The 22,270-nt window shown below is 34.5% G+C and overlaps 3 protein-coding genes across 5 annotated transcripts in view; all 3 read left to right on the forward strand.

The window, feature by feature from the left end:
- The window catches only part of LOC116348986 (spermine oxidase-like), a 30,037-nt gene extending 24,892 nt beyond the window's left edge, over nucleotides 1–5,145 (forward strand). For 2 of the 3 annotated variants that reach the window (XM_031780232.1, XM_031780233.1), the window contains exons 2-6: nucleotides 2,458–2,720; nucleotides 2,985–3,218; nucleotides 3,513–3,732; nucleotides 3,898–4,472; nucleotides 4,563–5,145. In XM_031780232.1, the coding sequence (XP_031636092.1) occupies nucleotides 2,539–2,720; nucleotides 2,985–3,218; nucleotides 3,513–3,732; nucleotides 3,898–4,472; nucleotides 4,563–4,800 (1,449 nt within the window). In that variant the 5' untranslated portion in view covers nucleotides 2,458–2,538 and the 3' untranslated portion in view covers nucleotides 4,801–5,145. Of the gene's footprint in view, nucleotides 1–2,223; nucleotides 2,400–2,457; nucleotides 2,721–2,984; nucleotides 3,219–3,512; nucleotides 3,733–3,897; nucleotides 4,473–4,562 lie in introns of those variants that run through there. The other variant, XM_031780234.1, reaches the window with a different exon arrangement.
- Nucleotides 5,146–6,933: 1,788 nt separating this feature from the next.
- On the forward strand, nucleotides 6,934–11,003 carry LOC116348987 (spermine oxidase-like). Its single transcript, XM_031780235.1, has 6 exons — nucleotides 6,934–7,090; nucleotides 7,738–8,158; nucleotides 8,495–8,728; nucleotides 9,525–9,744; nucleotides 9,832–10,403; nucleotides 10,604–11,003. Exons 2-6 carry the CDS (start codon nucleotides 7,803–7,805, stop codon nucleotides 10,875–10,877), a joined length of 1,656 nt encoding a protein of 551 aa, XP_031636095.1. The 5' UTR covers nucleotides 6,934–7,090; nucleotides 7,738–7,802; the 3' UTR covers nucleotides 10,878–11,003.
- Nucleotides 11,004–11,411: 408 nt separating this feature from the next.
- LOC116348995 (ketimine reductase mu-crystallin-like) lies at nucleotides 11,412–12,788 on the forward strand. Its single transcript, XM_031780244.1, has 5 exons — nucleotides 11,412–11,589; nucleotides 11,676–11,992; nucleotides 12,050–12,311; nucleotides 12,381–12,584; nucleotides 12,646–12,788. Exons 1-5 carry the CDS (start codon nucleotides 11,424–11,426, stop codon nucleotides 12,711–12,713), a joined length of 1,017 nt encoding a protein of 338 aa, XP_031636104.1. The 5' UTR covers nucleotides 11,412–11,423; the 3' UTR covers nucleotides 12,714–12,788.
- Nucleotides 12,789–22,270: the final 9,482 nt, after the last annotated feature.

Here is a 22,270-nt window from a genome sequence, read left to right on the forward strand (position 1 = left end):
GGATTCTGATCATCATTGCTTGCTTGACTCATTTTGACAAAAAAAAATATTTAAAAAAAGAATTTATGAACTAACACTTTCAGTAAACAGTTCTTTCAACTTGAACACCAAATTGCGACTGAATTGTTCTTTTCCTTTCACTGAGTACTTTTGCAGTCGCTTTTCATTTTTGAAACATCAATGAAATGAATGACATGTAAATTGGTAAAAGTGTCTACCTGTGATACAAGAGAACTGCATTTTTCTTTGTTCTCGATGTTAGGTCAAAGTCGAATTGGTACAATTGTATGCATACCTTGAAGAATTCATTACTTAAGAGATTGTTTTTGTTTTTCGAGTGAAAAAATATATTTATTTCTGAACACCATTTCTTATAACGATAATATTTGGGATAGTTTTGCGTTTCGAATTTTGCAAAAATTAATATTATATTTGAAAATATGCGGCAATGCGTTTGCTCCAAAAACATTTGCATTGAATTTGATCAGCAGCTTCCACTCATGAGTCATGACATCAATTCTTGATCTCATTCAACACTTTTAATTTCGCATATTTTACACCAAATAATAAATATCCAGTGGGTCTATCTTTTTCGAGAAAGCCATGGCAAGCTTAGACACTCTAACCTGAATCGACTTTTGAACATTGTTATAAGATCATTTACATCAATCGAAAAAAACATCGTATTGCGCCTTTCTTCGCCCTGAAAAATGTATTTCATTTTTTTCCGTCAAAAAAAAATCCGCCATCAAAATTGTCGCGTTTCCCGTTCGAACAATCGGCGCCTTTTGAAAGGCGCACGCACCATTTCTGCGCCTTTTAATGAAATGACGAGAAAAAGGATAAACGAGCACATCGTATGATTCGTATATAAACAGCGTGTACGAAAAACAGCATAGTAGGCGCAGATTCGTTACATTTTTGGTATTTTTTGTTCCTCTTTGTGCGGATCTTCGCAGCACAATGGAGATTCAAACGAAGAAGAAGTATGGTCTTAGCATTTTAGCATAAGAAAAATCGAATGAAATACGAGTCATACGATGTGTTGCTTATTCTTTTTCTCGTCATTTCATTAAAAGGCGCAGAAATGGTGCGTGCGCCTTTCAAAAGGCGCCAATTGTTCGAACGGGTTGTTGTTCATTTTTCATTTGTATTCTGTCTTTTTTCTTTCTTCAACATTTATTTACACGAATCTATCGAAAAACTGCGGTATATTTTATCAAAAGTCGTAATGAAATTGCTTGTGCTATGTGATAGCAATCAGCAATCAAAGAATAAAAAAAACCAACCGCCTTTATTTGAACACACATTCTATCCGTTGATTCTTTTTTATTGCGAGTTATTAGTTTGTCAATTGTGTTTGGAATTTGTTGGTTTTTTTTTGGGCTCAATTTCGTATCGGATCATTTATTTTCGGCATGCAAATAAATGAAAGCGAGTAAAGTGTGTGTGGCGGTGCAAGGTATTTTTCACATTTTAACTCTTTTTTTTCCTCGTTCGTGCAGAACAACACAGTTTTTTTTTTCTATCCTTTACGCGATATTCTTCATCCACCGTGACAGAAAAAAATTCTCATCGCATTGTCACTGCATTAAAATAGACGAGAAAAAAAATAGCTTGTTTATATGCGCCGTGGTGATATTTCGATACCCGATTTTGTTTTTTTTTTCCGGTTGGGTCTTGTACAGTTTGTGCCAAATGCCACACTCCCAATCGCCTGTTCACGCGAACCGAACAAAAATTGTTGTCATCAATTTTGAATATAAATGCTAATACACACAAATGTTATGAATTTTTATTTGATTTCATTTAGAATTTCGTTGAGCAAAAGAGCAAAAGAGAAATAGAGATAGAGAAGGAAAGATTGTAAATCTAATTCGACTGCAAATATTGTGAGTGGTTTTATCAGCAGGTTTGACGTTGTATTAAAGCTCATCATTCGCTATTTGCCCTTTACTTGCCCGAGCCGTACTTCGGTACGAGTAAGATTACTAGATTTCCGGAGATGACGTGATTAATCATCAACAGAGAAAAGTATAACATATATAATATTCTGTTTCCTCTTCTGATTACGGTCCCGTTGATCAAACCATTTTATGGCTAGTCATGAACGAACTATATTTGATATACAACTGCAATCTGTTCTCGTCTCTTATCAGCTCTGTCAATGTGATGTTATTATCACACCAGACGCTGTATTTTTGCTCAAGTTTAGCGACATTGATTACGTGAAAACTGTCAAGTATATAAACTTGACTGTGCACAAGTCATTGGGTCGATCGTTTACGATGTCAATGTATAATATATGACTTTATTTCATAGCCGAAAAAAGAGAATCAATCCCGTGATAAACACGCTTTTTCCCATCACATCAAAATCTGCAATAATTTTTTCATTACGTACGCACTCGCTGTTACAAAACAAACAATTTCATTATCACTTTTTTATAAATTTCAGTTGAATTTTGTCATTCACACAAATCAGTTTACTCAACGCACCGTCCAAAATACAAACAGGCACACACACACACACACACACATGGAGAAAAAAATCATCAAAATCATAATTGTTGGTGCCGGCGCATCCGGATTTGCAGCCGCATCAAAACTGATTTCCAATGGATTTGAAAATGTGACGATTTTGGAGGCCGAGAATCGCATCGGCGGACGGGTTCATACGATTGATTTCGGTGCCAATGTATTGGATATGGGCGCACAATGGTGAGTTTTTTCTTAGAAATAGATTTTTATATGAAGAACCTTGAGGTGTTTGAAAAAATTCAATTCGAATGTGGTTTTTTTTCGATTTTCTACACTTTTTCGACAAAAAATAACGACAAGTGAAGAAGATTTTGAAGATGAAAAAAGAAACACAAGTGATATAAACAGAAAAGAAGTCACTTTTTAGCCACGTTTTTCAGTTTTTCGAGAGAAAAACTACACTTCCATCAATTAAATCAAATAAAAATGTGAATAATTCCTTAGGTGTCACGGCGAAAGTGGAAATGTCGTTTATGAAATGGCTAAAGATAAGAATTTGCTTTCATCAAATGTTCCAACGTATAAAACATTCAATTTTGTACGATCAAATGGTGAAGAAATACCAGCAGAAATATCGGAGCGATTAACGAAATTAGCCATGGGTATTCTTGATCGCAACGACCGTGAGCGAGAAAAGAGAGCATACCATGGATCACTTGGTAATTACTTTGCACAACGGTGAGTTAGAAACAGTATTTAATCTCAACTCGCGATTAATAACCCACAAAAGATGAATGATCATTTAAAGCTTATTAGGAGTACTCGTGAATGATGTTACTATGTCATTGTCCTTTTATCAAATTTTGACTCATGCAAAACACATTGATAACTCATTCTCGCTCATTATTTCTTTATCTCTCCGTCTTCGCACTCCTAAACATATGCTAATGCTTTATTTCACGGTGCCAAATCCACTAAAAATTGGATCATGGTCAAAAGTCAGTATATTTATCAATTTTCACACATTTTCAGGTTCTACGAAGCGTTTCGCACACCTGAATACAGTGATATCGATTCGATTCTTCAACATGAAGCTTTTGATTGGTTTCATCGTATGCGCACATCATGGATAGCATGTGATTTATGGTACGATGTATCATGCGGTAATTATCTTGAATATTGCGAATGTCCAGGAAATATGATGTTAAATTGGAAGGAAAAGGGATATCGCACGGTTTTCGATTTACTTCAGGTGAGTGTCACCATTAAAATTGGGTATTTTATCATGAATTCCAATGTAAAGCTTGCTTTGAGAGATGAGCTTGAACTATTTTGAGTTTTAAAGAAAATCGAAATTATTAAGCTTAGAAAAAAAAAATAAATAAATGTTCCAAAAAAATACCCATTCTCATTCTAGAATAAAATTCCAAGCGGCGGTTCCGATTCGATCGATGTTGAATCAAAAGTGCTTCTAAACAAAGAAGTGTCAAAAATCACTTACGATCAAACCACCACCGAAGCTGATCGCATAAAAATCAAATGTTCCGATGGAAGCGAGCACTCGTGTGATCATTTAATATGTACCGTCTCATTGGGTGTGTTAAAAAAGAACTACCGAAAAATGTTCGAACCATCTTTACCGGATTACAAAGTCGATAGCATTGAAGGCATTGGTTTTGGAACCGTTGATAAAATCTATGTTGAATTCACAAAACCATTTTGGAATGAAGAGTGGGAAGGAGTTTCATTCCTTTGGAAGCCAGAAGAAATGGCGGCGATTCGTGAGGATCCAATCAATGGCGAATGGATGTCAAGCATCATTGGATTTTATCCAGTTAGTTTTCAACCGAATATTTTGTGCGGATGGATTACTGGACAGGCAGCACGAAAAATGGAACAAGTCAACGACAATGATCTGAAAACTGGCGTTAATCATGTGTTGAAATTATTTTTGAAAGAATGGAACGGCGCTGAAGTAAAAAACACGATTGGGTACGTATTGTTATTGCGAAAAATGAGCAATTTTTCGTGTTTGTAATGAAATTTCATATCAAATAATTGAAATATTCTTGGTGGTTACAGCTCAAAATGGAGTTCAAACCCGCATTTCAACGGTTCGTTTTCATATTATTCGCTGAGAAGCGATACGGATGATGCATCAACAAGCAATTTAGCCACACCGATCTATGACGCAAACAAAAAACCAATCATTCAATTCGGTGGCGAAGCTACCAACACACATTTCTACTCTACGGTTCATGGAGCAGTCGGTTCGGGTTGGCGAGAAGCACAACGACTCATCGATTCATATTGCAAATAATTTATGATTGAATTGTATTTGTTTGTTTTCAAATCGATTTTTGAACAACTTTTAAAATGAAACCAATTTGTATTGGAAAATTTAAAAATCTTCTTTCTCGGATAAACATAAAAAACATTAACTTTTCCATATTGCAATCTAACCAAATTTTATACCTGTCCATCAGGGGACCATTTTTTTTTTGTCGTCATTAAGACTTTCGTTAATGTGTCACCACATTAAAAGCAAGATAGCAAACTCAGATTGATCGAGATTGAAGACCTTTAAAAGGTCCATTGTTTACCCGACAGTAATAAAAGGATTAAAGCAATTATGTTCAACAAAAGTACCGTTTCTGCAAAGCAATCAATAATTATGACCGTTAATTATAAATGACTATTCAAATGTAGCTATTGGGAAAATGTCAATTGACTTGCCGGCATATTCCTTTACTTTTGTAGTTTGAATTTCTAGCGAAACGTGTGCTGTAACTAGTGTTGCCAACACTGTGTTTGCTGCGAACATCTACGAACACTCGTTCGTTCGTTCGCTCGTAGGCAATAAAAATAAAAATTTTGTTCGTTCGTTCGTAGGAATTGAAAAATAAAAATTTTGTTCGTTTGTTCGTTCGTTCGTAGCGATTTTTTTCTCAATATTTGAAATAAAAAATCGCTACGAACGAACGAACACAATCTAATTTTTAAATTTCTACGAACAAACGAACAAAATTTTTATTTCTTTTGCCTACGAACGAACGATCGAACGTACGTAGCCAACAGTAGCTGTAACTATATTGTCTGTTTTTGAAAAATGCACGCATACATTGATTTTGGACAATAACGTTTTTTAATCAATGATGTCAAAGAAAGGAAGAACCATTTATTTGTGTTTATGCGAAGGATTTTCTCAGAAATGAGAAGGTTACTGCCAAATTCCTTCTAATGTATGTATGGAATACACTACTTTGAACAAGTAAGTTTTGAAACTGCATTTGCGTGTACAATTGTACTTTCGTCGATTAATTAAAAGCTATACCGTAGTGATCAATATTCGACGGAAGTTTATTTATTTATTCACCGTCTGATCACAGACTGAATTTATCACAAAACTTTACAATAACGTTCAATGAAACACTACCCGATCGAATATTCAACCACCAGCCCTTTCGACTTCGGAGCAACAAATATCAATTGTGTTCATTGTATAATCTCTATTATTTGCAATGAGCGCTAATATCGTCGATTTTTCTTTATCGATTCCACCAATACGACATCTTCTAAAAAACTCGCCGATTTCTGTTACTAGTGGTGTTTTAATACAGCTCGTGTAAACGTACAAAGTAACACACTGACTACAATTCTGTGTATGCGTATGTATTACAAATTCTGCACTCAGTCGTCAATCGTAGCTGCTTGTGCAAAATTCACAATACATACGCATACACAGGATCGGAGTCTGCGTGTTCTTTTGTATTAGTTCGTATGTAATACAGCCATAGCCGTATAGTTCGCTCGAGCTGTGTCAAAGCAACAGTAGTAACAAAAATCGGTATCTTTTTTAACAGATGTCGTATTCGTAGAATCGATAAAATTAATTTGTATGGGGAATATACGATACTAGTTCCCATCGATTATTTGAGTACATTTTTTAAAAATTAATCAATTCACCGATTCACAAATATCAAATTGTGAGTTTATCAAACATATGAAAACTTACTGCAATCACCGTCCATTCAGATTCATGCGTCTAGTTTACTTTTAAAGTTTCATTCAGTAGAAATAAAAATTCAGGTCGATCATTGATGTGTGACAAGTGACGTGCTCTTTCTATAGGTTTCATTATTCTTAAAATATTGTAAAATAGCAAAAAAAGCAATAAAAACTGCTGCTGAACGACGTAAAAATTCACCATGGAATTTTGATCTCGCTGAGTCTATTGGATCCGTCCTACGTTAAAATAAACAAGAAACCAATGTTCCATTTTTAAAAAAAATTCCATCAAAATTGAAAATCGATTACACAAACAAAGTAAATTCATAGTTTTATTCAACAAGTTTCAAACAAATCAACTACAAATATTCAATTTTGAGATTAACACATTCCACTCATTTTCAGTGTTAAATTGAGTGTATTTTGCAGTCTAATCAAATACAGTGTTTTATTATCAACAAAACGGTCAGCTGTGTACGTACAAGTATTACTTCATTATGACATTGTTTAATCGGCATTTCAAACTGTTTTGTTTGTCAATTGTACGATGTTCGTGATATCAACAATCTATTGAAACAGTTGAAACTTCGGAATGTCACGGGGTAAGCGAAAAAGCGAAGTAATTATTTAAATTATCTCTGCGAATTATAAAGGTCTTCAAACAAATCAAAGAATAAGTAAGTCAGACAGTAGCTCGGTCCTTCCTTTCTTGAAATATATAAAATAAAAAACATATAAAAAAAGCCATCGTTTCGAATGCAAAGAAGGAAGTGCTTTGCAGAAGAATTCCACATAAAGAGAAAGATCGATTTTTTACAAAAGTCAACGAAAAAGAAGTGCAAAAAGGTTCAAACGAAAAATGGTTATGTGTTGATACTTGCTAGTTACTTTTATTACTTCTGTTCAGTGAGAATGAAATATGAACTAACTTTTACTGCTGTAAGAAGGCAAAAACTCACTCGGCGTGTATAGTTTACAGCAATTGTCAATGTTTTAGTTTGTATCTGTGTGTCAATTAGTGATTCTCCGTTCGTCTTATTCTCTTCTTTCTCTTCATTCTTCTTCTAATGATTTTTTTTGTGTGACTCGAACAAAAATTGCGAAGTAGTAAAAAAGAGGTCAAATATCATTGTGTCTGTGACAAAGCATTGTGTTCAGTCGTCGCAAAACACGTGTTTACGATGTTTTGTTTACGCCGCATATGCTATTTATAAAACTCATTTTTTTGCTGCTCGTTTTCGTACCTTAGGTCTACAGAATACCAACGCGATCCCCTTGGTGCGTATGTGTGTTTGTGCATAAACAACGACAGTGATGTTTAAAAAACAGTTGCTCCGGACAATGTGTGAGAAGATAAAAATTCCATTTGTATATTGTTATCGTCATGTGAGTGTCGTTGATAATTGCCATTGGCGACACACTGTAGTCTCAGTTGAGCCGGGACGGTCACACGAATTGGACGCTTGTATTTTGTCGACAGTGAATGAAATGGAGAAAAAAATCATCAAAATCATAATTATTGGTGCCGGCACATCCGGATTTGCAGCCGCATCAAAACTGATCTCCAATGGATTTGAAAATGTGACCATTTTGGAGGCCGAGAATCGCATCGGCGGACGGGTTCATACCATTGAATACGGTGCCAATGTATTGGATATGGGCGCACAGTGGTGAGTGGTTTTTTCCATTTTAAAACTGGGTGAAGTGAATACACTGAAAATGTATACTTTTCTCACGAAATTTCGGTGCTTGAAAATAGAAAAGAGTATCAATCACATCATCACTAAAGTAAAAGTGAATTGAAATTCAAACTAAATAACTCTATGGATTTCTTTAAAAAAAAATCGTCAGTTATTTCCTGTTTGTAATCAATATTCGATTTGTATATTTACTTCAGTTTACGAATTGATCAAAAATAAAGAGAAATGTGGCAAAAGAAGTCCTCAAAAAAGTTATAAAACTCAAAAGAGAAAATATTAACCAAAATCCACTTCATTTTAAAATAGGTGTCATGGTGAAGAGGGAAATGTCGTTTACGATATGGCCAAGGACAAAAATTTACTTTCATCAAACGTTCCAAGATATGATAGCATCGAATTTGTGAGATCGAATGGAGAAAAAGTCCCACAAAACATAACTGATAAACTCGGAAATCTCATGGATGAACTTTTGGACCGAGATGATAAGCGAGAAGAGAAAAGCGACTACCAGGGTTCCTTTGGCAACTATATCGCAGAAAGGTGAGTTGAATGCATAAAATCAAGTGAAATTTTTCTTTTTCTTACAAAATCAATGTGTTGGCTGGTTGATTATGCCTTGCATCGGATGATTGATTGTGTCTTAATGCATTATGCAATCAAGTACCATGGTACTTGAGAAAATACTTCACAATTAAACCAATGATTATGAGTGCTGATTAGAATTGATATACAGAAGATAATATTACATAATAGACGTTTTGATTCAAATGTTATCTCATTCTGTATGGAATCAATAAATGTTGCTTCAAAGAATCAATAGATAAACAAACGTTTGAGTGATATTCAGATTAAACTCACAACATACACACAGAGATAAGTCAATGAGTGTGATAATGTTTTCATAAGCGTCACTCTTTCGTACTTAATGCTGAAGAGCTCAAAAGAGAGAGAGAGAGAGAGAGAGAGAGAGGGAGAGAAAAGAATTGAGAAAAAGATAATTTTGTTTATGTATTGATGCGGTTGTGTGTTTCATTCTTGTCTCCACTCACATTGACAAGCGACAAATGAACACAAGCTGTGAATACATACAAATGTGTAGCTGTGAATGGTTATGACTTGAAGGATCTCACCTCCTACTCTCTCCCACAGACGTTTCCACATTCATGTTCATTCTCAGTGCCTCTTGAGTCTCAACTTCACACATACATACAGTTTATATGCTGAATACGACATTCTCTTTATACTTCTTTATGTTAATTTTATTGTATATGCGAAATCTTTAATCGAAAATATTTACCATGCTTTAAAATCATTACATATCATTTTTTCTTTATAGATATTTTCGCGCTCTGCGAAGTGACAAGTTCAACGACATTGACGTGAATCTTCAGCGTGAGGCATTTGAATGGTTTCATCGGTATCGAAATATGTACATAGCTTGTGATTCATGGTACGAAGTATCTGGACGTGATTACATTGAATATTGGGATTGTCCAGGCGATTTACTTCTTAATTGGAAGGACAAAGGATACACAACGGTTTTTAATTTGCTTCAGGTGAGGTGGAACAACCAGTGTATCCCCATTGAATTCGATTTGCTTTTTAATTATCATAATTTAATGATTTTTCTACATATTCCGCAGAATAAAATTCCCGTTGGATCTGAAAAACCAATCGACATTGAATCGCGAGTTTTATTGAATAAAGAAGTAACGAAAATCACATACAACGCATCCAATGCAAAACCAAATACAAAAGTCTTGTGTTCCGATGGCAGTGAACATTACTGTGATCATTTAATTTGTACCATGTCGTTGGGCGTGCTGAAAAATCGTCATTGGACGCTATTTGAGCCGCCGTTGCCGCGACATAAAATCGACAGTATTGAAAGCATGGGCTTTGGAACGGTTGACAAAATCTATGTTGAATTTAAAAAATCATTTTGGAATGCAGACTGGGAAGGTATTTCATTTCTTTGGAATCCCGAACAGTTGAAAGAAATACATAAGGATTCAGTGAACGGTCCATGGTTGATGGAGACACTCGGATTTTACACGGTCAGCTTTCAACCAAACATACTATGCGGATGGATTACGGGAAATGCTGCACGTAAAATGGAGTTGGTGGGTGAACATGATGTAAAGTTGGGCGTAGAGAAGGTGCTTCGCATGTTTTTGAAAAATTACGGCCAATTCAATGTGAAGAATGTATTTTGGTGAGTTTTACTTTTCTTAACCTTCTGTCCGTCCACATATTTTCGTCTTTGGGGCGTACAGCGCCCATAGTACATTTTTGTATGGGAATTGGTTGTTTTATTTTGAAGTTGAATTCTGTCTCGGGTGCTGTACGCCCCAAGGACGGACAGAAGATTAAATGAAATGAATGTTATTTTAATTGAATTTCTTCTGATTTTAGCACAAAATGGAGTTCAAACCCACACTTCCTTGGATCCTATACATATTATTCGCTGAACGCTGATGCAGTGGGTGCATCGACTGACTCATTGGCCGAACCGATTCTCCATCGAAATTCAAAACCACTCATTCAATTCGCTGGTGAGGCTACGCACGCTCACTATTACTCAACGGTTCATGGTGCTGTCGAGACTGGTTGGAGAGAAGCACAACGAATCATCGACTCATATAAGAGCACATCAATTGAAAAAGACATTCCAAAATTGAAACTTTGAGTGATTCAATAAATTTTCATTGAATTTTTTTGGCAACTATTCCAATTTAAGATATTATTGTACAATGCATAAAAGACAAGGAAAATATTTCAAATTATTCGGAAAATATACAATATTAAATAAAAAAAATATTTTTTTTTATTAGATGGAAAAAAATAAGGAATTTTTTTTATTTTCGTAGATATGATAAATTTGAATTTTTCGAAAAGAAAAAAAAAACTAAAAAATCGAAAAATGTGAAAAAAAAATTATTTTATTCGCATTTTTTGAAAGAATAATTCTTATCAAATCAACCACAGTTTGATTTAAAGTTCATCAAACTATTTTTATGGAATTTATCAAAAAACCACAATAATTTTGATTCTTTATATCAAAAGGTTATTTCGTATATTTTTCACATTTATCTTCTTTTCATACGGATGTTTTATGTTGATAATGCATTGCGCTGTGGTTTTCAATTTCGTTTCAGTATCACTTCATGCCTTATAAATAAATCACAAAAATTCAAAATCAAAATTAGTCGATTGGTGTTGTTTGAGTTGAATCATGTCAGTGGTGCATATAACAGAGGAACGTGTAAAGGAGCTGCTCGATTGGCCTTTGGTCTGTGATGCAGTTGAGCAAGCATTAAGAGCAATATGTGCGAATCGAACAAGTGATGAACAACCGATATCACAACAACCGATACGGAATTTCACGCCAACTGAAAAAGGTCTGAATCAATTTTATTCCAAATACATGTAACAATTGTAACATACAAATGTAAATTAAAATAATTGAAATATGTTGATTGTGCAGGTGTTTTATTGTGCATGCCTGGATTCATTGGCAAATATAAATTGGCTGGATCCACCAAGGTGTTCAATACGCTCGGCTGTAAGCTAGTGTCATCATTTATAGCGAATCGATTCTTAAATCCACCAAAGCCGAATATTATGGCGAATATTTTCCTATTCAGTGAGGAAACGGGTCAATTGAATGCAGTCATTGGCGCCGATGACTTAACGGCATGGCAAACAGCTGCCGCCTCTATGGTCGCAACCAAATACCTCTACTCAAAACGACCATCAACACCCGCTATCAATACAGTTGCCATTCTTGGATGCGGTGTCGAGGTACAAAGTTAAAAGACCTGAAATTATTATATTTCTTATATTCAATTTTTCGTACAGGGTCGAATCCACGCTATTGGTTTTTGTACAACAAATTTTGTTGATTCGATATATTTATGGAATCGTACAATAAGCCGAGCAGAAGCATTGGTCACCGAATTGAAACAGTTACGTCACAGCTTTAAAAATCCAAACGTTCAGATTATTTGCGGCGAGTCAGTGGCCGACTGTGTTAAAAACGCTGATGTCATTGTAACCGCAACGTATGCTGATACCCCGTTTTTATACCGCTCAATGATCAAAGATAACGTTCATATCAATGGTAATTTCCTCAGTTGTTATATTGTCAATTTTAGACTCAAATTTTGAGTTCTTTACTGATTCTGCCTAGCGACTGGCGCCGGTGAAAAAGGCCACCATTCTGAACTGGCCGAAGACATTTATACTGATCCAGAGTCAAAAATTTATGTGGACACCAAAGCAGGGGCCCGAATTGAATTTCACTTAAAAGCTCCAATTGTTTGCGAAATTGGAGACATTATTAATGGACACAACTCGACACCAACCGCAGGAATTACCATATTCCATTCGATGGGTATAACAGTTTTTTAATTAAAAATCGAACTTTTTTTATGAAAAATGCAATCTTTGATTAGGTTTGGGCGTTGAAGATGCAGCATGTGGTCAAGCTATTCTCGAAAAATTCCGAAAAAAATTGAATTGATGTTTTTTGCCAAACACACGAATCAAAATCATTTCTCCGAATTATTTTCTTGTTATAAATAAACGTATAAATAAAGTGGACGTTTTAACCAAAAAGTATTGCTTAATTTATTGTACATTTTCGGGTTTTTCTTCTTAAAGCTATAAATTCAATACAAGAAGGTCATTCAAGAATATTTTAAAAACGAAGGTCTGAATTCAGTCACTGGTCGGTGAGGTTTGAATTGAAACGACGATAGAAAGTTAACTTCACCGTCTAATTTGGAGGTCTGTGTCTTGGGGTGGTTCATTGTGATCTAACCAGAAGTTATGCAAAAGACAAGGGTTGAAATGCTCGAAAACTTCTTCCTAAGACTTATAAAATGTATGTAAACTGCTTTCATATTTATGGAGTATTAAAAAATAATTTGTATTCGGTGCCTGTTAGTTACGTAACTCGTTTGAATTTGAAAATGATATCAATTTTGATTCATAATCGTTTTTTTATGCATGTGCGCTTGCATTATATCCGATGTTGCGTGTTAGTTTGGGTTTCGATAGTGAGCGCGCGCAAAAATATCATTTTTGGTGATATTTGCTTATGATTTATTGGAAAAAGTGAAAAGTGCCATTAAAGCTAAACTAGCTGTTTGTTCAAACACATCGATTTTGCTGACGAGTTTGTTAATACCATGGGTGCTATTTTCTCCGATTTTTTTTTCTATCTCCGTTCCATTTGAATGGAAAATCGAATCCAAAACTCCGTCATCGAAAACAATTGAGAAAATTGATATGCTTTAGTTTGCATTTCATGTTTTATGATTGTTGTTTGGTTCGTGGCTCGTTGACAAAATCACGAAAGCCCGAAAACTGTCGCGGCGCCAAAGCCGCATACCGAACAGAAAAACTGAAAAAAAAATTCGAATGAACGAGTTAAACCACGAAATAACACGATCCAAATAAATATGTAAGCAATCAGACGCGCACCCGAAATGACAACAATGAATTATAATTCGAATGAGCCGAAAAACAAAACCCAAACAAACGACAATTGTAATCGGTGCTCGTGTTAGCGAGAGAGCACCGTCGATGGCAGTGAGAAAGAGCGAGATTGAACGCCCCGTGCAAACGAACAAAAATGCTCCCTCCCAAACGCACCACACAAAAAAATATATGTATAAACAGTTTATGATATATTCTGCGGCATTACGAAATATTATAATTTTAAATGATTGTTTTTGTGAAAAAAAGACGAAGGAAGAAGAAGCGAAAACGTCATCGAATATAATATTTATTCAATTCAGAAAAGTTTGTTTCGGTCGCGTTTTTTTACTCTTTTCTGGTTAGTTATCGAATAAATGTGACACGCTCGTTGTGACGACCCAATTGCCGTGAATGCCTTAGATGACAACAATAAAGAGTGAACGGGATGGCGCATAAGAACAGCGAAAAAAATATTATTATTATTAGTTCCCGAGAATATCAACCCAAAACACACAATCGAAGCGTTTAAATTTTCGGTATATTAGTTTCGATTCCATTTTGATTCGAAGCTTTTTCTCGACTGATGAATGGCCCGACATTACAGTTAACATGCAATTTATCGACATTAATACACTGGTGAATTTGAAATGTTATACATTCGAAAATCACGGAATTGCAGTGTCTCTTGGTCGGCGGTTCGACTGTGTGGATACCTCACACACAGGATTTCCTTGTGTGATCGGTAGCGCGCACATTTGGTGTTCGTGTAAAATGGGTGTTTTGTTGTTCCTTAACTCTTTCGCTGCGCCTTTTTTTGTTGTAGCTGACTTCTTTCTTGATTTCGGTTACATGTCATTAAACAATTTACGGAAAAATTATATTCAACGAACTTTTTCGTTGAGTTTTGTTATGTCGTTGAATATTTATTAACTCCGAAACTTTATTTTTAGCTGAAGGTATACCCTTTTCGATGGAGGTGGAGGGGTGAGATCGCGCGAATGGCTTACTCTTTATTATCATCGAGTTAAATTGGAGAATGCAAACAAACTGAAAATAACAAGAGTCAAAAAAAATAATAAGTCGGAGTTTGTTTTTTACATTTTGGGACAAAATTCGAACAACTCACGACGTGCAGTGGAAATAATATGAATATCATAAATTAAGCATGTGAAAATTGTTGAAATCGTGCCACAATTGTATCGCTTTTCGCGGGGCCAAATGCACAGATTACTTTCATCGCTGACTCTTTTTGGTAGCTCTCACCGTCATCGACACAAATAATAATAATCTATTTTATACCCCATCAATGCATATATTTTCACGATGAAAATGAGTTAAAGTAACCAAGAAGGAAAGAGAACAAAAGAAAGAGAGAGAGAAAGAAGCAATAGAGAACTGTACATGAAAGGCAACTCGAGTTTGTTTATTTTCTTCACTGTGTGCACTTTTTCCGAGTGGAACCGAATCAACCCCACTGCTAATGAGTAAGCACTGCGCACACTATAAATGTAAATTACATTAATTTTATTCTTTTTCACAAATTAACGCTCATTAAAACTTCTCATCCACACGAAAATTTGTTATTCGAAGAAAATAACAAAAAACTGCAACTTTTTTCCTCAATCCATGCTTTCCACATTTTTCAGTAAACATTTTTACATAGAAACCCCGTACACATGCAATGATCTGGAACTTAATGTTTAAACTGAACTGAACAATGGCATTCACACAACCGAAAATATTCCAAAAACCAAAACGGAATTTTTTTCAAACTTTTTGAATTGAGTCGAATGCGCGCATATAAATCACATTCAAGAGCGACATATGAACGCATTTAAGCGCTACTTTTACAAATAACATATTTTTTTGCATAATACATTCCATGAATTGACGAACATTTTTTGAGTTAATGAAGAGCGGAACCGCAGAACTGTGAATTTTATGTGAAAAAAAATGATTAAATTGAATTAAAAGTGAATTAATTTCAGTGAACATTTTTCTATTTAATTTTTATCGTTCTTAGTTTCAATGGAATTTTTTTTTATCGAAAAATTAATTGGAATTGCTCATTTATTACGAAACTGATATTTTTTAAGTTTAAGCTACAAAATAACTACATCGATTTTTCTTGTCACTTTTATTTTTGGCTCTATCGATTTGATTTTTGCACATCCTTGAGTTCGATTATTAGATCATGAAATGAACCATGAGTCCGAAATTTAAACTACTTATCCACCAACGGCTCATCTCGATCTCTCACTCTCATTGGATACTGACCGATGTGTGACTATTTCATATAGAATTTATGGAATTTTCTTTTTCCTTCGTATATTTTCCAGAACTTTCCGAGTTATCACCTGCCATCATTATCATTTGAATTTCTACGATTAAATTTGGTTCGAACCTTAAGGCAATTGTGTGAAATTCTTCAAAAGTTGATTAATTGGAATAATCTCTATATTTTTTAAGATTTTGATCGATCAAATAATGATTCAATGTAAACCCTCCCAATAAAGTATTAAATAATTGATATTGATCCCTAAAAGCAGAATCATAATTTTGTGGTTTTTTGAAAAATTGGTCAGCTAAAACCAAACCGGCAAACTTCAAGTCTCAAATCACAAATCCCCAATTAATTAAAACTCACGAAATCCCCGAAATTGTACTGAAAAATTGTAATAACATTGAATTGAGGGCTCCATTTTAATCTCATATCATCTCAATGCCATTATAAGTATTTGGCTTATCAACCGCAAAAAATATGAGAAGATTTAGTACTTGTTCACAATGATGCTCCCGTCAAAACAACTTAACACTGAGATTTTCTGGGTGTATCTTTTGAAAAACCGTGTCGAGTGCGTAAAAGTAATACAGCCTCCCCTAACGTATCGTGTATTGATCGACTCTCATAGTAAACTACTTTTACTACGTTGTATACGAAATGAGACGAGTCTGAATTCTCATAATAAAAAATACTACGACCTTCCATCCAAATAAGAGCAACAAATCTTTGGAGTAAGACTTCATAATAGTAAAATTGCACTTGAATGTACTTGATATTGTCTGGATGACTGGAATTCAATTATAATATTTGGAGCATTTCATTCAATTCATATAAATAATATAGGTCAATGTTTGGATATTGAAGACTTTTGATCAAATAAATTCACATGCACTCGCTCCATATTTTACGAAAACTCTCAGTAATGCAGAATAAATATATGCCGAATGAAAAATCAATACGTTTATTGCCAAGTGGCCGAATTGAAGTTACTCGAACATTTAAAACACTTTCTCGGAACTTTTTGATTCAACGGATTATATGTTATTTTTAAAAGAAAGGCAATGATGTCTCAATCTTTGCATCGAACTAAGGTGCAACATCGTATAGCCCATAATATAGGCCCTATATTAGCCTTGGAAAATTGACTTAAAATCAATCAGCTGTTTTTTTTTAATTCATTAGAAAATCGGATAAAAGTTACAATTTTTCTATAAAAACGCATTTATTATTTTTTTGTGTAAAATATCAAAATAAATGTCCGATCAAGTTTGGATTTCGGAGAATTTGAAGAGCACAAAATTTTTATTGTAATAATATCAAAAATCAATCCCCATTGAAGTCCATGGAAAATTGTGCGAACATGATTCTTCTTCCAGTAATAAAAATCAATAAATCTCGATGAATTTTCATACAAAGAAAGACATTTACAATGAGAAAAATGTCAAAATCACCCGATAAAACCACACAAAATTCAGGTTCAAATTGAAATTGTTCAGCCAAATTCTTTGTAAAAATCTGCAAAAATGATGGAGACGACGGGAATAACCATGAATTTTTTGCTTGAAAACCCAAAACAGAGTGAAATTCACAAGATTGTGTCAAAAATGAAGATTGAGCTGTTCAAAGCACTTGTAATTTTCGGCATCGTCGAATGCAAAGTGGCTAGTGAAATGTGTAATAGTTGCGTTGTCAAATGCATCATCACACGTAATGAAAATGTCGTGAACAGCCAAAAATGGTTGTGCGTAGAAATTGTATATGATTGTGATGGGCATTCGAATTAGCGCTCGAAAAGTGAGAGAAATAGAGAAAGAGAGCGAGAGAAAGAGAGAGTCGTAACGTCAACAATCACACGCAATTTGCGCTATAATCAGTTACGTTCGCATGATTGACCATCACCCCTATAAATTGGTAGCTATTTTCGTATGCTGCGCCAAGGAAACGGAGTTAAATTCGGTGTATTTGAGGATGAACCAAGTTTGTACGTGCGTAAAAGTGACTTGAGTCCATTTCAAATGTGGAAACTGTCCGATCGAATTGAATCGCATGTGAAAATGAATTTGTCAATTGAAAACAGTCGCAGTATAAATTACTCTATTTAGGCCGAGCGAGTGAAAATGAGAGTGTAAGTGTGAGCAAGATATAGAGAGCGGATCGAGAGGGAGGTAGAGTGTGTGCGAGAGCATCGGAAATAAATTGTTAGTTTTCATGTGCCATTTGTTAAATGCTGTTCGAAACATAAATTGCATTGTTATTTTTTTTTCGTTCGTCTTCAGTTGGTTGTTGTTGTTGGGGTTCGGTGTTTTTTGCGCATTCAAGCAATACGAGCCCATATGTGTTATTGTTGTGTCAATTTAATTCATTTCAATTAGTATCGATGGTCATAATTTCGAGTTTGGGCAGAGAAAAAAAAACGCACATATGCTTTTTTTGGTCAGTGCTAATGGATCGATTGTGTACACTGCTGCTGATCTCACTTTGGGAGTGTGTGGCCCATTGAATCAGAAACAAATATGTCATAAATTACGTCAATGATGCCGCCAAACACACACACACCAATCTCTCTAATCGATTTCACCGAAAAATTGCCCATTGTTTTCGTAAACTATTTTGAATTAGAAGAATGAAACGAGTTACAAAAAGGTTACCGAAATGTGAACAAGATCCCATTTGAAACGAACAAACTGACAATTGATTGTCTCTCGTCGCTCGATGTGAATTTTTTTTTAATTTTGTGTGTGTGTGGAATGTTTGTTTGCGCCTTGTTTGTCAGCGTCAAACATATTTGTTGCTTTGTTGTGTGCATTTTGGTGAAAAACACTAGGCAAACTAAACCACGCGGAACGATTATTGTGGTCAATAAACTGTGAACAAAATTTTTTTTTTGCCGATTATTTACACGCAATACAACATTCGTGCTCGTTATTCGATTTTTGTGTATAGAAATTTTGTTTTAAATTCGGGTGATTCGATTTGAATTGAAAATATATCTTCCGTTCAAACGGCGGCAAATACATGTTCCGTTCTTCCGAATCAACTTTAATATTATGAATGTGTATCATTTAATTGATCGGTTCCATAACGATGATTCCGGGCCATTGACAGAGTTTTCGGTTTAAATGACATTGTATCGAAATTTGAATGACACGAAGAGACATTTTTTTTTCTTTTCTCGATGAGTAGCTCTTTCTACAGAATTGTAAAAAAAGATTTAGTTTTATTATTTCAAGACTTTGAATATGCGGGTTATCGGCGACGTATTGGGTGGTTCAAGGTTTGCATTTAAATTACATTAAATTGTGTTGAATTCTTCGGGTTTTTTTGTAAATCAAATTAAATGACATTTATTTGGTTTTTGCGCGGGGTTTAATTGGCCCATTCTCCGCACAGTTCGACAGTTCATTAAAATGTCATCAGCCCATGTGATGAGAGAAAATGAGATGCAGCTCAGCTGCCATCATTTTTCATTCATTTGTACGCACCATACAATGCGTGAGCGGCAAGAAAACAACAGCCTATAAAATTAGCCCGAAATGGATGATTCGATATTCCCAAATTTAGATGACCAATTTTATTCAATTGTTGTCTTTTTTTTTTGTTTTGTTTAAATTTAATTTGTTTTTGTGTTTGGTTAACGGATGTTGTTAATTTATTGCGTTTATATGGTTATTTAGTGAGTTTAACATCAGGCATCGATACGTTGCGCATGAATGTGTCACATTTTGTGTGTGTGTGTGTGTGTGTGTCTGGCTCAGAGATAATTTTTATGTGCTATTCATTAGCTGTTTTCAAACGAAACGTTTATAGCGATAAATTTTTTATTGACACCCTTCGAAATGACAACTTTTTAACGCTGAACAGATGGCACGTTTTTTTAAATAATCTTACGACACTGCTGTTTGCGTCGTATTCTCGCGACTTCTGGTCTTTCGGCGATTTTACTCTCTCTTCACTCTTTATCTTTCTCTATATTCTCTCTCTCTCTCTCTCTCTCTCTGGTCTTTTGAGTTTGAAATTTCGTGTAGGTTTTTCTTGTCCTTTTCGAGTTGCTTTTTTCTTATTTTGTCTTTTTTCATATTTCTTCATTTTTCTCTCTAGATTTCTTTAATTTTTTGTCTTTTTCGTATATTTTTTATGGTATTTTTTCAATTTTGTATTTAACTAACTAATTTTTGCCTTTTTTCTAATTTTCACCATTTTCGAGTTTCTTTGAGTTTTCGTCCATTTCTTCACTCTAAAAAAAACGGATCTTCCTCGTTTAAACGTCTTTTTAGAGGATTTTTTTTTTGAAATTTCTGTTCACCTTGCTTCTATTTAGAAACCTCCTATTTAGACATTTTGATCCTATTTAAGAAGGCTGGAGAGAGTCAAAACGAGAAATATATCCGTCTCTCTATATTCGTAATTTGTTCCGTTTTGGCTCTGTTCAGCAGACATATGATTTTAAAAATTGTGAAATTTTCAATTTTTTCACATCGACGCAATATGTTCGGAATTATTGATATCATTCGAACTTTATGTGACGTTAAATTGAACAGGTATTTAATTAATTTTAACATTCTGGTCTTTCTTCGGTCCTTAAAAGTTAAAGTCTGTTTCCCAATTTTCAAATGTATTAGAAATGAGTTGAAATATTCATGAGATGCATAACATGCGTTGAAACTCGCACACATTTTGATGCCTGGCTCCCTGTTTCCCGAGATATTGTCTTTAATTCGATTTTGAAGTGAACAAATTGTCTTTTATTGAAGTGAATCAACCGTTTGGATGTGTGTTTAATGACCCAATTCAATTTTGTGTTTTTTTTTTGTTTTATTCACTAATCACTTGCCAAATGTTCGTGTTTAAAGTATCAAGCAAACCAATAAATAACCATTAAATTCAAATAAAGGGTTTTTAAACATCGATACAAATATGCTTTTATGAGCTGAAAAGCGGTTGTTCGTTTTCTCTCTCTTTTTCACTGTCTCCTTCATAATCGATTTCTGTAAAACTAAACAATAAAATATGAAAGGAAAAAGGGGACTTCTATTTTCTATATGATTTATAAACTTTTTGTTTGAATCTGTGTATTGTAATAAAAACAGAGATAGATATTAGTTTTTGTGATGACAACAATTCATAATTTGTTCCATTAAATGTTGAAATGTAATAAAAGTGCGCGATTTTTTGTTCGTGTGTGTGTGTAAATGTTATCGGCTCTGGCGGTTTTATGGTTTTCGATTGCATCTAAACGGATTTGTTGATGTTTTAATGTGCATGTGTCGACATGTGAGACGGAAAAGGAAATCGAAGACGTAACAATAAAACTAGACGCTCCAACCATTCGCCTGAACTGTAATTGCGTGTGTCATTTGCGAACGACTGGATGTTGTTGCTTTTTCTCGAGCACACTCTCAATCTCGCTCACCCTTCATATCGTGCTAATCGTAACGCCGCTAACACACACACACACACTTCTTAATTTATTTCCTCTATCTCCCTATGAGTCCATAGATAGCTGAACATCATCTCTTAGCGTTACCAAAGTTTTCGGCTGATTCATCACCCCGAATGACTTACAATATCAACGGCGATCCGAATGAGTTTTAATATCGACTCAGAAAGTGCCGAATTCAAGATAATTCGTTCGCTATAGTGCATCGCATCAATTCAATGAATTATCTGTTTATTGGATATGGGGAAACAATAGGCACTATATATTGCGTATGCAACGAGATAAACACACTCATTCGCTCGCACTATTACACCATGTCACTTACATAGATACAACTATAAACAACTGCCACACACTACATATTGTATTATTAATTTGGATAATTTCATTTGACATGCAATAAATATACAATTCAATCGACTGGAAAATACGCAACGGGAACACTATGAAAATCGATATCGTTTCAAATGACAACGATTCATTGCAAAAAATAATATAGATATTTATTTGGATGGAATTTCGGGTAGACGCACTTTGAATGTGAATCGAAGAACATAATATTGTGGGGATTAACAGAAGGTTTTTCGATGGAATATAAAAACAAGTGGAATTTTTCAAGAGGTTTTTCGTTTAATTTGGCGGAATTTGGATTTCGAATTGAGTTTTGATTTGAAATTGATAATTTAAACGTCACTTATAACGCCTTAAGAGAGAAATTATCAATTTTTCAACGAAAAAATGAGCAAATTGTACACTATATTTCATTCATTCTTTTCTCCTCTTTTCTTGACGAAATTTGCAATTTAAATTACTTACAATTTTCAAGGAAAGAAATATGAATTTCATGGAAAAGGTAGCGTTTTCGAAAGAAAAA

Source organism: Contarinia nasturtii, unplaced genomic scaffold (assembly GCF_009176525.2).
Source record: "Contarinia nasturtii isolate CC-2019 unplaced genomic scaffold, AAFC_CNas_1.1 Cnas_scaffold_2739, whole genome shotgun sequence".
Taxonomy (NCBI): Eukaryota; Metazoa; Arthropoda; class Insecta; order Diptera; family Cecidomyiidae; genus Contarinia; species Contarinia nasturtii.

What these genes read in the sequence shown, in the direction of transcription:
- LOC116348987 (XM_031780235.1), top strand. Translation starts at nt 7,803, where the DNA reads ATGTTTAAAAAACAGTTGCTCCGGACAATGTGTGAGAAGATAAAAATT. An exon ending in TTGGATATGGGCGCACAGTG is followed by an intron (nt 8,159 to 8,494) that starts GTGAGTGGTTTT and finishes ATTTTAAAATAG; the next exon opens with GTGTCATGGTGAAGAGGGAA. An exon ending in CGGTTTTTAATTTGCTTCAG is followed by an intron (nt 9,745 to 9,831) that starts GTGAGGTGGAAC and finishes CATATTCCGCAG; the next exon opens with AATAAAATTCCCGTTGGATC.
- LOC116348995 (XM_031780244.1), top strand. Translation starts at nt 11,424, where the DNA reads ATGTCAGTGGTGCATATAACAGAGGAACGTGTAAAGGAGCTGCTCGAT. An exon ending in AGATAACGTTCATATCAATG is followed by an intron (nt 12,312 to 12,380) that starts GTAATTTCCTCA and finishes GATTCTGCCTAG; the next exon opens with CGACTGGCGCCGGTGAAAAA. An exon ending in TACCATATTCCATTCGATGG is followed by an intron (nt 12,585 to 12,645) that starts GTATAACAGTTT and finishes ATCTTTGATTAG; the next exon opens with GTTTGGGCGTTGAAGATGCA.